Source organism: Rhinoderma darwinii, chromosome 3 (genome assembly GCF_050947455.1).
Source record: "Rhinoderma darwinii isolate aRhiDar2 chromosome 3, aRhiDar2.hap1, whole genome shotgun sequence".
In the NCBI taxonomy this organism is placed as follows: Eukaryota; Metazoa; Chordata; class Amphibia; order Anura; family Rhinodermatidae; genus Rhinoderma; species Rhinoderma darwinii.
In genome coordinates this window covers 398,387,241-398,405,125 of record NC_134689.1, presented here as the reverse complement: position 1 = coordinate 398,405,125, position 17,885 = coordinate 398,387,241, and the positions used below count along the sequence as shown (strand labels likewise).

Here is a 17,885-nt window from a genome sequence, read left to right as displayed (position 1 = left end):
ACACATACACACCGGTATATGGACAGACACCAAACATTGGGAAGGATTTGAAGAAATGTTGATGAAGTGACTCAACTAGGTAACAGATAACAGATTAAAAAAAAACAGATCAAAATTTGGAATGGCTGGGTGGGTAGATTGACAGATATGATATGTTATGTTTTTATTGGGCTCGGGCATAATGTAAGGAGAGCAGCAGGATTTTGGAGGGGACTACCACTTGTTTTGATGAGTCTCTAGTCTACCTTGGCTCTGTATGGTTTCTGCAGGTATATGGCACCTAAACGTTAACAAAAACACCAGCAAAGGGATTGGTAAATGTGCAGATACAAAATATAGGTAGTACATGCGGATATCACAGAATAGACATTGAGCATATGAAGGGTTAATTAGGAGGAGCATGGATTCGACATGAGCGACATCTATATGGTATAGGCTATGGTATTGGGGCCATAAGGTGGGCAACATTCGAGAAGAAATTGTGAAGATTGATTCAGGGATACTCTGTGAACTACTGAATTTTTCAGAGGTGGGTCTCTCACCTGAATCTCTGTGTCTGGTGGTGAAGAGGTCCTGTGTACCTTCGGGCTGTGGTCTGGTAAAGGTGGGTAAGCAGAGCTTGGCCTGTTTTCTGACTTGGGTTGTTGGCAAATTTCACGGTGATTGGTTCGCTGGCACCAAGTGGTTTTTGCCCATTCAACCCTTTGATGGCCTCCTCAGCCTCTATCCTCTTATCGAATCGTATGAAGCCTACTCCCCGGGAGACACCTGCAAGGTCAGAAAAGCAAAATAACATCTAACATCTAATTATTGGCTCAAGTACACTTTCTTACAGAATGTATGTAGTAGTTTCAAACCAATGATAGAGGGCAAATGACCCAGTTAAGTGAATTTACATAAAAACATCTTCATCCCTCTTCTTGAAGTTCCCCTTTAGTGTATTCTGCAGTGTGTCTTCACGTTACCTAGCAACCACCTGATGTCCTCTTTGGGTGACCACTATTTACGTTCATGTGACTACATATACTAAATTGATCTTAGCAAGTTCTATCTGCTATACAATAGACTGCCTCTCTATGCTCCACAGACTTGTTGTAAATCCCTCCTACTTATACAATGAGAAACATAAGAAGACCACATACGTAAAGAGGCTGTGATGAGAGCCCACATATGATAGGAGGCCTTTGACCAAATGCTTTCCCTAGCAATGCTTCTGGGTGTATTACACTACTTCATCTTATGTAATACACCCATAAAATTGCTTCCTGGGAAAATAACCTGGGCCATCTTTCATTCAGAGTTATAATAAATACCTGTGACCTGGTCAACCAAGATACGCGAGGTGATAATTCTGCCATACTGAGAGAAGAGCTGCTCCATCTCTTTCTGATTCATGGTTTTGGGGAGACTGCTCACGTATAGATTTGCATCTCGTATGGAAGCTGAGCTTGGCCGGGCATACGATACCTGTGAAAAGTAGACCATGACATAACGTTGCACAGAATACATATAGAAGGATACAGAACCCTATACAGCTAGATGTGCTACAATTGGATACATGAAGATGGGAAAGAGAAGGGAAAACAAGTGCCCTCTAGGACCAGGGTGAGAGGTGTGATGGCGACCATGGCACCTACCGGATCCATTCTCCATTGTACTCCTCTGAACGGTGCTGTCTTAGGACTATTTTAGCATATTATATTAAAATTCTGATCCATGAAAGGGCACCCAGAGTATAACAGCGGGGGTTCCCTGCACTGTATATTTTGCATTATACGGCCCTCAGATATGTGTCTAGTTTGCCCTTAAGGTATGACAGCCCTACTTAACAAATGTGTTTTACAAGTCCAGCAGCTTCTATGCAGCAGTGATGAGGTTAATTGTCTGTTTTCCCTCGAGAGGAGCGGTTGTTTTCTGAGCCCCTAGCCACCGTTGCCACAGAAATGCTGGGTCGCTCTAGGGAGTCTCCCATGAGCCTTTGCAGGAAGTGCAGACTGATCTGATGCAATTGTCTCTGGCCATGACCCTACACATCAGCCTTAAATGAGAAATAGAATCATTCTCTGGAATCTGGCGGTGTTCTACATGGCGCAGGCTGCCATTTTGTCCGTTGTCATGGAAGCAGGGCCTTAGCCCCCTTAGTTATCAAGACTGATAGGTGTCCCAGTTTAAATACCTCCAAAATAGTGATGTTTTCCATAGCATCCAATTAGATTGCGGCTGTCATGTTTATAAGACAGACTGGGAAATGAAACAAGTGACCTGATTTGGGACTTAACTGAGCACCCAGAAACCCCCAACAATTCCACAAAGAAGAGGAGGGACGGGAACTCCAGTGAATTGCATTCTGAGAAGTGTTGTTCTTAGGCCTGATTTACACGAGCATGTGCGTTTTGCGTACCCAAAAAACGCGGCATTTTGCATGCGCAAAAGGCACTTACACTGATGACACACGCAGCTGTTATGATGCACGGCTGCGTGATTTTCGCACAGCCGCCATCATTATGACACTCAGTTTGGATGTTTGTAAACAGAAAAGCACATGGTGCTTTTCTGTTTACATTCAGAGTTTGACAGCTGTTGCGCGAATCACGCAGTTCGCACGGAAGTGCTTCCGTGCGACCTGCGTGGTTTTCACGCACCCATTGACTTCAATGGGTGCGTGATGCGCGAACAGCGCACAAAGAAAGGACATGTCGTGAGTTTTACGCAACGCACTCGCGCTGCGCAAAATTCACGCACTGTCTGCACTGCCCCATAGAGTAATATAGTTGCGTACGACACGCGTGAAAAGCACGTGCGTCGCACGCGCGTATATTATGCTCGTGTAAATGATGCCTTACACCAGGCACTGTACAGTAATCTGATGGAGGAAATACTAACTGCCCCCCTGCATTATAGAACCTTAGCTAAACTGTGAGGGGAATGTTTCCACTGACGACCAGCAGAATAGTGAGTTCAGCTCTAGAGTATAAAATAGGATGTAACTCACGATCAGTAAAGGATAATGTAATGTATGTACACAGTCACTACCAGCAGAATAGTGAGTGCAGCTCTGGAGTATAATACTGGATGTAATTTAGGATCAGTACAGGATAAGTATGTAATATATATACACAGTGACTCGACCAGTAGAATAGTGAGTGCAGCTCTGGAGTATAATACAGGCTATAACTCAGGTTCAGTACAGGATAAGTAATGTAATATATGTACACAGTGATTCCACCAGCAGAATAGTGAGTGCAGCTCTGGATGTAACTCAAGATCAGTACAGGATAAGTAATGTAATGTATGTACACAGTGACTCCACCAGCAGAATAGTGAGTGCAGCTCTGGAGTATAATACAGGATGTAACTCAGGATCAGTACAGGATAAGTAATGTAATGTATGTACGCAATGACTCCACCAGCAGAATAGTGAGAGCAGCTCTGGAGTATAATACAGGATGTAATTTAGGATCAGTACAGGATATGTATGTAATATATATACACTGTGACTCCACCAGTAAAATAGTGAGTGCAGCTCTGGAGTATAATACAGGCTATAACTCAGGATCAGTACAGGATAAGTAATGTCATGTATGTACACAGTGACTCCACCAGCAGAATAGTGAGTGCAGCTCTGGAGTATAATACAGGCTGTTACTCGTGCTCAGTACGGGTTAAGTATGTCCAAAGTGAATCAACTCTGTTATGCGACCAAAACAACATGTCACCTATCCAGGTTTGCTCGCTAATCAGGAGAACGGGGGTTCTAAATAAATGCAGTGGCGGTCATGTATGAATGGGGCTTCTGAATAAATGCAGTGGCAGTCATGTATGCGCACTGCTGCCCCATTTATTGTCTATGGGACTACCAGAGCTGGCCGACTACAGCGCTCGGCTAGCTACAAAAGTCCCATAGGGAATGAAAGGAGCAGCAACGTATATGCATAAATGCAGCTCAGTTCATTCAAGTGACTCGGGACCCCCTTTCTATTGATCTGTGGGAGTCCCAACGGTGGGACCCTCAGCGAACAAACACTTATTAGCTTTCCTGTGGATAGGTGATAAATTGTTTTGATGGAATAACCTCTTTAATTCAGATTATATCTATGATTACACATTCAAAGGTGGACATATACTTTAAAGGGGTGTCCTCCTGCTTGGACACCCATCAATGATCTGTGAACTGTGGTGGAACCTCACAGCAATTTTTTAGTTCCTCTGCAGCACCACCACAGGACAAATTAGGTATTACACAGATCTCATTGAAATCAATGGGCTGTCTGTGTAATGCACGGATTTGCTGGGTCCTCCAGAGCGAGAGACACTCTTTGTAGCTGCCCTTCGCTGTGGTTAATCAGTTTGGGGTCCTGAACTTGGGAGTCTTTTCTATTAAACCCTCTTTAATAATTAATAAAGTTATTTTGCAATCAGCTGCTGGGAGTTGTAGTCCTGTAGTTCTGCTCATTTACATATATATTAGATATAAAAGCAATGCATTGTGTCATTAAACTAAACAAAGCATGGCAGTGTTGGTTCATGCTACGTGTCACTTTCACTAGGTCGGAGTGGAGTTGACAGCCATTAAACATGTCGCCGTGTTCGGTCACAAAGCCGCCTCTGTAGGCCTGACCTTTATATTATTATCCGTCATTAAGTCACTTTTCAGCTATACAAGACTTATCCTATAACTTTTCCTGTGAGGAGCTGATTTGGGTTTTAATCACAGCAGCTGGCTTCCTGTGCCAATGTATGATGCCCCCCCATTCACCTAATCTCCAGGGGAAATACCCCGTAATTAGCCGGAGAGGGGACAGATGGCTGAGTGCCTTTGTCTCGCAGCCTCCCCCCCCTCTTCACAGCATCGCTCTCCCCGAGGGGCGGATATTTAAATGACAAAGGGAAGACAAATAAAAGAATTTTCCCCATCATCCCTGACCTGCTGCCTCTACTATAAGACGTGACCTTCAGGGAGAAGATGGAGAGATACAGGGCATCTGTCAGTGCAGCCTTCTGGCAAGGTGCATCCATTGGGGTGGGGGCATCTCTGATTTCTTTGTTGGAGGGTGGGATGCAAGCGGTTTCTTATTCTCTATATGTAAACATGACTTGTTACTTGCCAGAAAATGCATAAGGATGGTGTGAAGAGACGCATGGTATCCAAGCCTATAATGTGTGATACTGTCTACTAAACTGGTGTATCTAAGTCTATCATGAGTAATACTGTCTGCTGAGCCTGTGTATCTAAGCCTATCATGAGTGATACTGTCTGCTAATCGGCTGTATGTAAGCCTGCATGTGTGATAATGTTTGCTGAGCTGGTGTATCTAACCCTATAATGTGTGATACTGTCTGCTGAGCCAGAGTATCTAAGCCTATGATGTGTGATAATGTCTGCTGAGCTGGTGTATCTAACCCTATAATGTGTGATACTGTCTGCTGAGCCACTGTATAAAAGCCTATCATGTGTGATACTGTCTGCTCATCAACTGTATCTTAATATCTGCTCAGTCGGTGTATCTAAGCCTATCATGTGTGAAACTGTCTGCTAATCGGCTGTATCTAAGCCTATCATGTTTGATGCTGTCTGCTCTGCTGCTATATCTAAGCCGTGTGGGATATTGTTTGCGGAGTCAATGTATCTAAGCATATTATGTGTGATATCTGCTCAGTCAGTGTATCTAAGCCTATCATGTGTGATACAGTCTGCTGAGCCTGTGTATCTAAACCTATCATGTGTGACACTCTTTGCTGAGCCAGTGTATCTAACCCTATCATGTTATGTCTGCTTAGCCAGTGTATCTAAGCTTATAATGTGCTGTATGCTCAGCCAGTGTTTCTAAGCCTATCACGTGCTGTCTGCTTAGCCAGTGTATCTAAGCCTATCACGTGCTGTCTGCTTAGCCAGTGTATCTAAGCCTATCACGTGCTGTCTGCTTAGCCATTGTATCTAAGCCTATCATGTGCTGTCTGCTCAGCCAGTGTTTCTAAGCTTATAATGTGCTGTATGCTCAGCCAGTGTTTCTAAGCCTATCACGTGCTGTCTGCTTAGCCAGTGTATCTAAGCCTATCATGTGCTGTCTGCTCAGCCAGTGTTTCTAAGTGTATGTTCACACGCAGAGCTTTCAGGCTATTCCGGGGCGTAAACGCCACGAAATACGTCTGAAAGAACAGTAGAAAAACGCCTACAAACATCTGCCCATTGAAGCAAATGGGGAAAACTGCGTTTCGTTCATACGGAGCGTTTTTTACGCCGCTGCTTCAAAACACGGCATGTAAAAAACATCACTTCTTCACGTTTTTTGGAGCCATTTTTCATTGGGTCAATAGAAAAACAGCTCCAAAAACGGCTGCAAAAAAAGAGCTCCCTCTGCTCCTCCGCTCTGAACTAATTCTGAAGTAGGGAGCTGATGGTTTCCTGCTTCAGAATTAGTGGCTACTCCTTGAGCGGAATCCCCGTTGCCGATGATCTGGCCGGGGATTCCGCTCCTAGGTTCCCCTGAGGTTACTGTCCATCTATAGACATTCACATCAGGGGCTCCTCCTGGAGCAGAATCCCCGGCCAGAGTCTGCAACGGGGATTCCGCTCAAGGAGTAGCCCATGACGTCACTGTCCATATATGGACAGTGACACCAGGGGTTCCCTCTAGGAGCGGAATCCCCGGCCTATACTCTGGCTCAATGGCGCTATCTACAAGGGGGAGGAGCTCTGTGGCACTACCAGGGAGGGGGGCTCTGTGGCATTACCTGGGAGGGGCACTGTGTGGCACTACCTGGTAGGGGCACTGTGTCCCAGTGCCTGGGAGGGGAGCTGTGTGGCACTATCTACAGAGGGCGCTTTCTTCAAGGGGGGGTGTGGCACTATCTACATGGACACTGTGGTACTATAAAGGGGCACTATCTACAGGGGACACTGGCACTATGTACATGGGCACTATCTACATGGGCACTATCTCACTATCTACAAGGGCACTGGCACTACGGGCAGCTAAGTGGCATTATACTATATGGGGCAGCTATGGGGGCATTATGCTGTATGGGGGAATTTTTGTGGGCATTGTACTGCTTGTGGGCATCTGTGTTGGCTAAATACTGGATGGTGGCAGCTATGGGGGCAGTGTATTCTATGGGGGCATTATAATGTATGGTGGCAGCTATGGGGGCATTATACTGTGTGGGGGCAGCTATTTGGTATTATACTGTGCCTGAGGCACTATGGGAGCATGATACTGTGTGGGCTGAACCGGGTGTGTATGGGAGGGGATTGGGTGCAGTTTGAGGCGGGGCTTAAAAGAAAAAATTGCCGCTCCGCATCAGTTGTCCCTCTTTGTGATACTTGAAAGTTGGGAGGTATAGTGATACTGTCTGCTGAGCTGCTGTATCTAAGCCAAACATGTAGGACACTGACTGCTGAGCCAAAGTATCTAAGCCTATCATGTGTGATACTGGCTGCTGTGGCGGTGTATCTAACCTATCATGTGCGATACTGTCTGCTCAGTCAGTCTATCTAAGCCTATCATGTGTGATACTGTCAACTCAGCCATTGTGTCTAAGTCTATTATGAGTGATACTGTTTACTGATTTGGTGTATCTAAGCCAATCATTTGTCATCTGTTTGCAGCACTGGTTTATCTAAGCCTATCATATATGATACTTCTGATGAGTCAATGTATCTAAGCTTTTCATGTATAAAAAACACGCAGCACTACATCCCCCATCAAGAAATGCTGGTCCCATATAAGGTCCTCACCTTGATAGTCTTAGTCTGTAGTTTCAGTCCATTGAGGGTGTTTATGGCTTTATCTGCATCATTAGGATCCACGTAATTTACAAATCCGTATCCCAAACTCTGACCTGTAGGGAGGAGATATGTGGTTAGTGTTATCTTCTAGAGCAGGAGTCTGTGTTAGCCATCAGCCGCAACCACACATAGAAGGATGCTGACTGGCACTCTCGGGTCATAGGTCTCCTGGCAGCTTGGTGTTCACAATGTAGGACTGCCGGACCCCCTACCGAGATCGCAAATCAAGCTACGCCCATATAGGAGAATCCCACAGAAGAAGGTAATAAATAAAGGGGGCTTCTGAATACTAATCCCGTAGAACACGGCGACCTCAGATGTGCGCTATGGCCCCACATTTATACCCTTAGGAACAGAAGACCATGTTTGACCGAGACTACTGGTAGGTGGGCTTGCACCATCCAGCCCTGGCCTTAGCCTAGTAAGACCCTAGAATGGTCTCCAAAATGTCTTCTTCCGTCATCAATTTCCAACAATTTCACCTTCTGGGCTTCAATATGGCGGTAAAGTCAGGTCATCCAATGCGACCATGTAGACAAAATGTAGGCAGCCATTTTGTGGCCCAAATTGTATACAAATGAATGTTACTCACTGTGTACGGACAACAAGGGTTACTATTGGAGGAACATATGAGCTCCATATACTGTTACTTCATTCTTAGGTCAGAAAATGGTGGCGAGACATCCACCACCAAAAGGCACAAGGTAAATAAAAGCGACCAGATTGTTTGTTGGTACATAGATATATAAGATTAAAATGGAGATCATAGCTTCGGGCCTTTGACATCTGGTCAAAAGTGATCTTACCGACCATTCTTACTATAGGAGGATCGGGAGTGGCTCTTCTTCGTAAAGATAAACCATAGAGAGTTGGCTGAAAATAACCAAAATGGCCGATCTTATTTTGCTCTAGAACGATTGGCCAGTAGACTCTACCTGTGCCATAGACATTGTGAAATGGTGGAGCATGTCAACAGAAAGATCAATGTCAATAAGCAGCTTTAAGGCTGGTGCTGAACTACCCCGGTATTCCTTGATAAATAGGATTTCTATTGCATTTAGAGAAGTGTCAATCAAGTATGAAGATGTGCATGACAGCCATATTATCGTCTACACTGACATGTGTCAAAGCAGAAATGTATTACCGTCAGATGTATTGTAAAACTCGGTAATAACGCAGGTACGTGTATCACCACATCTGGCTGCAAATATGTCACTTAACGGTGGTCTCCGGAAAGTTATAAATAAAGTTTATTGAAACAAGAATTATATGAGTATGTGTGACCTATATCCTGCACTAGAGCAAATCTATGTCGTATGCTCCATACGATGTACATACGACATACATTTCATACGCAGGTGTCGAACTGTCTAACTGCATAACTGTCTAAGCCTCCATTCACATCACATGTTTCGCCTACGTTTAGCGTATATGCTGGGAGACGGCTCCCAATGTATACATTAAATGAAGGCTGTGACGGATCAAGAATAGCATCCGTCATCCATAGGCTATTATGGTATTCGGATAACGTATGACCTTTTAATGACGTATACGTTAAACGGATCCCATAATAGCCTATTGTTGACGCTGTTGAGAATCCGTCACGGGTATCCGTCACCCACAAACTATTATAGTATCCTCTTAACGTATACGTCATTGAAAGAGGTTAGAAAGCTCAGGACACGTGACACATACGTTGTACGTTGGATGGAATAGTGTAGTCTATCAAAAATGTCTTTGTTGCCTATAATAACCAATCAGAGTTCAGCTTTCATTTTTCCAGAGCAATTTAAAACATGAAAGCTTCACTGTGATTGGTTGCTATGGGCATCAAAGACAGTTTTACTGTTAGACAGTTTTGAAATATGAGGCCTTTTATTTTTTTGCGGTATACTGACGTACATCAGCCCGACGCAGGCTGAAGGACACTCTTTTGGCCTCCGTTGGGCTAATATTACCTTATGGACATGTTTAACTGTCCTTGTGTATAAGCTAAACATAGAGAAAATGGTGATGTAAATGGGGCCTAATAGGTAAACTATCATTGTTACCCATAGCAACCTATCAGAGCTCATTTCTTATACTGTTCTGGAAATATGAAAGCTGCGCTGTAATTGGTTACTATGGGCAACAAAGCCATTTTAACTATTAGACAGTTTAGATAAATGAGGCCCATGGCAATAGCTTTATATTATGTAAATGTGCTCCTTCGGGGGTGTCACTCAGCTTTTCCAGACTTCTGAAAGAAAATCTATCTAGCTACTATAGTTAGCGAGACATCTTCTGTCCTGTATCTACTGAACAGTAATAGCGGCCATATTGGTGGTCACCCAGGTTGCCCAGAAACAGATATAACTAAGAACCTGCTAAAAAGAATTTTGAGGATGGCGAAAGGACTAAGGCCTTATGCACACGGGCCGCGATTGCGGGCACGGACGGCCGCGGACAGCCGCCCGCATTTTCAGCCCGTGATCCCATACAAAGTATGGGAGCACGGACCCGTAAAAAGCAAAAGATAGGACATGTCCTATCTTTTGCGGTACATTTATACGGCCCAGACATCTTCCCGTAAATAAACAGGAAGGTGTCCGTGAACAATAGAAGTGAAAGCGTCTGTAGTTGTGGACCGTAATTGCGGACGATTTTTACGGTCGTGTGCATGGGGCCTAACAGTCCACCATGTCAAGTAATTAATCTAGATTTAAAGGAAAAATCTAAAATCCTACCAGTGAATAATTCCATATTTATGACCCCCGTTTTATAGGACATCAGTGATGATCGCACTTGAAAATCTCTATTTCTTTTAAACCGTTCCTGGGTGGAGCTTAGTTGTCACATGACTGTGTGGACCTTCCAATCTGACACTTGTGAAAGGAGAAGTAATTACCATATCGCTGACACATTTTCTGGTGCCATGGAGATAACAGCCACTAGTTGCTGCAATGTAGAAACCACATTGTAACAAAGAATGCAGGGAGCACAAAAATGGTACAACATACAATTAGGGAATGCATGTAATCACTTTTAAACAGGAGTGGTTTTAGGGTAGTTAGTTACGGTGGCAATCTACTCCCTAAATAACAGGACTGGTTTATTTATTATTTTTGTTAATCTGCCGTTATTATAAGATTTTAATCTGGTTGCCGGCCTGAAATTAATTTAGGGGTCTGTTCTGGGGTGTAAAGTAATGTAGGGGTCTTGATTCTGAATTGATTTAGGGGTCTGGTTTGGGGTCTGAATTAATTTAGGTGTCCAGTTTGGGGTCTGAAGTAATGAAGGAGTCTTGGGTCTGAAATGATTTAGATGCCTAGTCTGGGGTCTGAAATAATTGAGGGGCCTGGGGTCTGACTTAGTTTAGGGGCCTAGTTTGAGGCCTGAAGTAATGTAGGACTCTGATCTGGGGGTCCGAATTTATTAAGTGGTCTGGTCTAGGGTCTATATTTGTTTTGGTGTCTTGCCTGGGATCTGAAATAATTTAGGAGTGGTCGAGGCGCTGAAATTAATTAAGGGTTCTGGTGCCTTAAATTAATTTAGGGGTCTTGTCTGAAGAAGTGCAGGGAATTGGTCTGGGGATTGAATTTATTAAGACTCTGGTCTGGAAACTGAAGTAATTAAGGGGTCTGCATTGGGCCTTCAATTTATTTAGGGGTCTGATCTGAGGTCTAGAGTAATGTACAGTTCTGGGGTCTGAATTCATTTATAGGTCTGGTCTGGGGTCTGAAGTAATTTAGATGTCTGTTCTGGGGTCTGAAATCATTTAGGGGTCTGGGGTCTGAATTCATTTAGGGGCCTGGTCTGGGGCCTAAATGTAATGTAGGAGTGTGGTCTGGGATCTATATTTATATAGGGTCTGGTCTGGGGTCATAAAAAAATTCTGGCATCTGGCCTGGGGTCTGAATTAATGTGGGGGTTTAATCTGGGATCTAAATAAATTTTGGGGTCTGGCTTGGGGTCTTAAGTAATTAAGGGGTTAGTCTGGGGTCTGAAATAATATAGGGGTCTGGCCTAGGGTTTGAATTCATTTAGGACTCTGGTCTGGGGTCTGAAATTTATTTAGGACTCTGGTCTGGGGTCTAAATTAATTTAGTGGTGTGGTCTGCAGTCTGAATTAATTTAGTGGTGTGGTCTGCAGTCTGAATTAATTTATGGGTGTGGTCTGGGGTCTGAGTTCATTTAGATATCTAGTCAGGGGGCTCATATTAATTTAGGGTTCTCAGTTGGGGTCTGAATTAATTTAGTTGTCCAGTCTAGCATATAAATTAATTGAGGGGTCTGAAGTAATTTAGTGGTCTGGGGTTTGAATTTATTTAGGGGTCGGAAGTCTGAATTTCTTTAGGGGTCTAGTTTGGGTTCTGAATGTGTTGCTATAAAGTGTGGGGATTGGCTGAAGATGCCAAGGGGCCAAAGTATTCTGGACAGCCAATTTTGCAGCCATTGGGAGAATTATCATGGCAGTCTAAGCCGGATGGAGAAGAAAAAAGTGAACGGCTCAAATCAGTGGAGACGTTACCTATCGCTGGATTGAATTGTTTATTCCGCCTGTGTCTGATCACGTATTCTATTTTATACTCTGCAGCGAGATGATACTCTGCAGACCACTGGTGTAGAACTGGTATCTGACCACTAGATGTTTACTGTACGGCACTCTTATTGGTTATATTGGTCTTTGTAAAGTAGGAGTGTACACTTGTCCCTGACTGAAAGAGCTAGTATAAGCCTGCCCGTGACTGACGTATTTTTCGTCTTGCGTTGATGGTGTGGCTTACATATTTAATGGAGTAGCGAGGAGCGCAGCGTGACCAAAACAAGTAAAATTCGGCACAGCAAATAGGGATGGCATACAGACATGATTTCCAAATACAGTCATACTGTTTCACCTTTATTACACAACGGTCTCATCCCATATGATCTTATTTACAAATATTTAACTTACGGCTCCTATCTATTCAGCTTTGTTTAAATATAGCTGCCACCATGGCACTTCACATGTTTAGAAGGAAGTCTTACCTTGCGTTAATGAGAACCAATAAGAGTGAAACAGTCTTTTGTAAAGATAGGAATTCTGTCAATACACGACCCCTGCCAAACATTTGCTCACTGGCTTATGCTGCCCATAGACAAAGAGTTTTCGCCCCGTGATCAAATGAAGGATCTAACAATTTTTCTATTATCAGAGCCTTTTCCTTTAAGCAGAATACGGATATTTTTCTGCCACTTTTGCCTCAATTGCGTTACAATTTGCACAAAATTAGTGAAACCCAGTGACCATTGCATGGGCGATCACTTTTAGACCAGTGAAATATATTTCCATTGGTCAGAAATGATTGGTCTCTACCAGAGAGGCACATATCATTGTGTCTTTAGAAAATTTTGCACTAATGTGGTCATATAATGGTGGAACAACCTATCTATAAGGGCAGGTTCAGACGTGGCGGAATTGCTGTGGAATTCTGCTGCGGACAGTCCGCAGTGGAATTCTCCAGCGGCCGTTTTTTACATTTGTTTCTATACATTTTTAGGCAAGTTAGTTCAGACATTGCGGAAAACTCAGCTGCGGACCATAGGCTGCGGTGCGGAATTTTCAGTCCGTAGCATGCACTGTCTGTAGCGGAGAAGCGGAATTTCACTGCGGATTTCAGCCTTTGCAATGCAATGAAATCTGTGGCAAGTCCGCTGTCTTTTCTGCATCGTCTGAATTACCTGTCAAATATGCAAATGTTGGTGCAGATTTGTTGCGTAATTGAGCCAAATCTGCACCAATGTTTGCAGCGGAAAAATTCTGCCACGTCTGAACGTGCCCTAATGGTAATTCTGTCCGTACACTCCCGCTATCAAACTGATAGGCAACAGCCACAAAATTCGGTCAACGCATATTCTGTAACCATCCGAATCAATACAGATGAATATTGATACTTCTATATGTAAGACAATTGTAATCAATTCTTGTTATAATGATACCTGTAACCACTAATGTTCAATTTTGTAGTGCGTCTACATTTTTCAATTGCTTGAACATATTTCTATCAGTTGAAGATTATCCTTTTTACTATGTATAGAATGGGGCAATATTATTTATTGCTTTGTATTGTTGTGTCTATGACCAGCTTTAAACTGATGAGGCCTAATAAGGCTGGAACCGGTTGAAAATAGGTGATCTTTCTGTATGTTGTCTTTACCTTAGTGATAAGTGCTGACAGACCCATAGACAGAAAGATTTATGCCTAATCAGATGAATATAACTATAGATAGATAGATAGATAGATAGATGCCTTTTTAGAATACATCTACGCATATTTTGCATCAACTTGAACAATCTTCCCCTTCCTTTAAGTATAATTTCATATTTGCATTGCCACATAAGATATACACTGTAAACTTCAACAATAGTAGTGATAATGACCATTCCATTGAAAAAAAAGTTGTATCACCATAGACACACAAGAACTAATGCTCACAACAAACCAACCTTATGATTGAACCTGCACCAATGAGGTCTAATAAGGGCGGAACAGTTTGTAGATGGGATTTCTGCCTTTACACCGTCCTTCTCAAGTTCTGAAGGCCGAGGATGATGATTAATAAGCATATACATGACATATAGAAAGGGAGTGTGATTACAAAAAAAAAAGCCACAGTGTTAGATGGCACCACCTATTAACCCTTAACATGGGATCGGGGTATAGAACAAGTTTCATACCTGTGATTTTGTCTCTGACTAGTTTACAGGACTCAATTTCTCCGATGCTCCCAAAAAGACTCTTAAACTCTTCTTGCGTCATGTTCTGGGGAAGATAATTGACAATCAAGTTGGTTTTACTGTCGTCTGCAGCTCCATTTGTGCCATTGAGAATGCCCACACTGCCGGGACCATTGCTGGCCTGTGTCTCCATGGTGCTTATTATCTGCTGGAGGGAAGAGAAGAAGAGAAAAGAGCAGCACGTCAGCGTCCATCTATATGGCCCCATGAGTCACCTCATGGCCTGACCCTGTGTTGTCATCTTTTAATCTTTAATTCTTGGCACACATTACTAAACATGCCCTTATGTCACGATATACCAGAAATCTCATGATCTCATTTATCAGTAATATGAGATCACTAAGTGATGATTCATTCATAGCATTTGTTTCACCATAGGGGAGCATTATGTCCTATAATACACACAGCTCATCTGCTGCAGAACTTCTTAGTACACATACAAACTGCTACAGAACCTCACGTCAATCTCTGCAGCACGTCAAGAGGATCTGCAGCAGTTTACGTGTCCTTTCTGGGGTTCTGCAGCATCTGGGATTTAACAAGCAATCATTATTTAAAAAAAAAAAAAAAAAAGAGGTACTGCAGCTGCTGGGATGTGTATCATGCAGCACTCTGCACCAAAGTTGTATCTTGTAGCTCCTGGGCCCCAATTTATAATCTGTACCAGCCCCTCTCCATCATGTGCCAATCATAATACTGGTGTCTTCTTGTGTGGCAGAGGTGCCAGGAACCGGGTGTGACTTCTACCTCTGCACCCACTATAGGTATGTCCGAGCTGCTGCAGAGCAGCTTTAAAAAAAGGAAGGTCGAGCTGTTTGACATACAGCTTCTCCTGGTAGGAGTAGTAGTACTCAGGTAAGAGAATACTAGGAAGAGGATGAGAAAGGGGGCGGCAACTCTCAGTGTAGCACTATGTCCCCATCAGACAATGGTATGGCACAATCTGTAGAGTTGGTACATTCAGACGTCAGTGTCCGCCGATTATACACTTATTATTTACATACACGTCCACTGATGTCTATTAGAAATAAGACACTTAATATGTCTTGCCTCGCAGTGTAGAGCGCCACATAAGATGATGGCGCTATAGACGTTGATGATCCGTGCTTCGCTTGTACGTGCCTCTACGTATGGTAAATAAAGCTTTGGCATCGGTCACATTTGTATAAATGCGTTCACTGAAGCAAGGGACTGATTTCCATTTTCGGTGGCCATTTTTTTTCCATATTCATTGAGTGTGTCCAGTGGGGCTAATGCTGGGGGACATGTGTGCTGTACTGACAACGACAAATAAAACTTGTTGAAGCATGTCGGAGTGCGCCCTCTACCATTGCTTCAAATAGGCCGCCATCATGGAAAGGACGGGACATCTGTGTAGGCGTCAGTGTATAGAGGGGTGAGAGGGGCATCTGTCTGCAGCGAGCCTCCTACTGTAATTAGCCTGGCAGCCGGGAATAAGCAGGACGTCTTTAACGAGATTTCGGCCGCATTATGCCTTAAAGACCCTTCTCATCCTTCAGGCCAGGATTAAGGGAAAGGGGACGACGAGATAAAGCTTTAAACTCATTACCAGCCAAGCCCTTTGTCCATGGCAGTGAATGGGTTAAGGGCCAGATTCCCCCTTCCCCCACCTTCCCTGAATCAAACCCCTTCGAGCAAATCTTTATCCAAGAACGAAATGCTGACAGTTCTTTTAACTGGGTACCAAGTCATTGCCAGTGACCCAGATATGGGAACGCTGGCATCAAAGCCGTTCATGCTGCTTCTATATATAGCAAGAATTATTATTTTTTAATCAATCCATCAGCACATAATAATAATTATAGTAGTGTCTTAATAATAATTCATATTATTACTCCCTACAAGAGCTACCCAGGTGCCCAACCAATAGATAAAGTTTAGGTGAATCACTGCCAGGGAAATCGCTATAGGGTGGGCAGAGAAAGCAGTCGGCCTCTGGTCCTGGTGCCTGACACAAGGTAAGTGGGGGGCCCTGGTATCGATTTTGCATTGGATCCCAGGTGCTCTGAGCACCACTACAGACCCTAAAAGTTACCAAATGTTTTGCCATAATTAGTGTCAATTGGCGTTTTGCCGTAACTGGTACTACAAGAAAGCGTCTATGGTATTGCAATCACAGTTTCCCAAAGGGCTTTTCCCTACTGTGTTTTTTCCCGATTCAAGTCGAAGGTCGAAACAAAGAAAACATACACAAAAACACCAATAAAAATAATGTCCCACCCAACTACAACATGGAGCAATGTGGGAAAAATTGTGTCGTAATGATGTACAGAGGGGTAGGCTTAAAGGGTCAAAATAAAATCGCCCTTGAAGTCATGACCACTAATACTGACCACTCTTTGCATGGCACTATACTGTATGGTTGCTTGACCCAGGCCCTGATGATCATGTGACCTTTCGTGCCAGGTTAGCCAATCCACATTAATTTCATTAGATCTGATGACAGAACCCAGATGGGTAACTTGAAGCTCCTGGACCCCAATATAATTTTTTTTAACAGGTGCCCCAACTATGATGTGTCATCTATAGCGCTGGTCTCATCATATGGTTAGAGGGATCTTTGGGCCCAGGTGCATCTTCAGGGCCCAGCTGCCACTGCACCCTCTAAAGTTACACCCCAGACAGAACCTAGGAAGCCAATGTATCAATTGAGCCAATGTAGGTAAAAAAAAATACTTTTTTAACCCTTTCCAGGACTCTTTTAAAACCAAGATTGGTTATACATTTGCTAATTAAATTCAATGGCCTAGTGCAAATCAGGTCATGTAGAAGGTGCAAATTGTCTTTTACATAGATTTGCTAATGTGTAGACGTTGTGTCTGGTCCCTACAGGTCTGAGGGCAGCATGGCGTCCCTGATAGGACAGTAAAGAATTATATGAGTTGGGTTAAAAAAATAAAATAAATAAGACCCCAGAGGGTGTATAGGGATCATATGGAAAGCCCCACTGGTATAAGTACAGGCATTAATGACTACAAGACTTCTGGCCCTAGATATGGAATTATTCAGAGCATTAGGACGAATACTGTGACCTGACCGCCCCTTATGAACCTTAAAGGTATTCTCTACACCTGATATAAAAAAAAAATGACGAATAAATATAAACCCTTGGGTTATTTTCTTCCTTCTCTTTTAAAATCTTCTTTAAAAATTCTTGGTTCCAACTGTTTCTTCCCTTGAAGTTTTCCAGCAGTGACAACAGGAAGTGACAACTATTACTGGTCCTGCAGAGGTTGTCACCTATATGTTCAGACTGGGAGGATAAACCTGCCTGGTTACACATGGAAGCAACACTCATTAAATGTATTGGTATACAAATCT

At 43.3% G+C, this 17,885-nt stretch overlaps 1 protein-coding gene across 5 annotated transcripts in view; it reads right to left on the bottom strand.

Moving 5' to 3' along the window:
* Positions 1-17,885, bottom strand: part of ELAVL3 (ELAV like RNA binding protein 3) — a 53,789-nt gene that overhangs the window by 10,478 nt on the left and 25,426 nt on the right. For 4 of the 5 annotated variants that reach the window (XM_075859057.1, XM_075859059.1, XM_075859060.1 and 1 more), the window contains exons 2-5: positions 14,484-14,691; positions 7,736-7,839; positions 1,314-1,467; positions 543-768 (exon numbers count right to left, since the gene is read on the bottom strand). In XM_075859057.1, coding sequence (XP_075715172.1) covers positions 543-768; positions 1,314-1,467; positions 7,736-7,839; positions 14,484-14,691 — 692 coding nt within the window. The remainder of the gene's footprint in view (positions 1-542; positions 769-1,313; positions 1,468-7,735; positions 7,840-14,483; positions 14,692-17,885) is intronic. The other variant, XM_075859058.1, reaches the window with a different exon arrangement.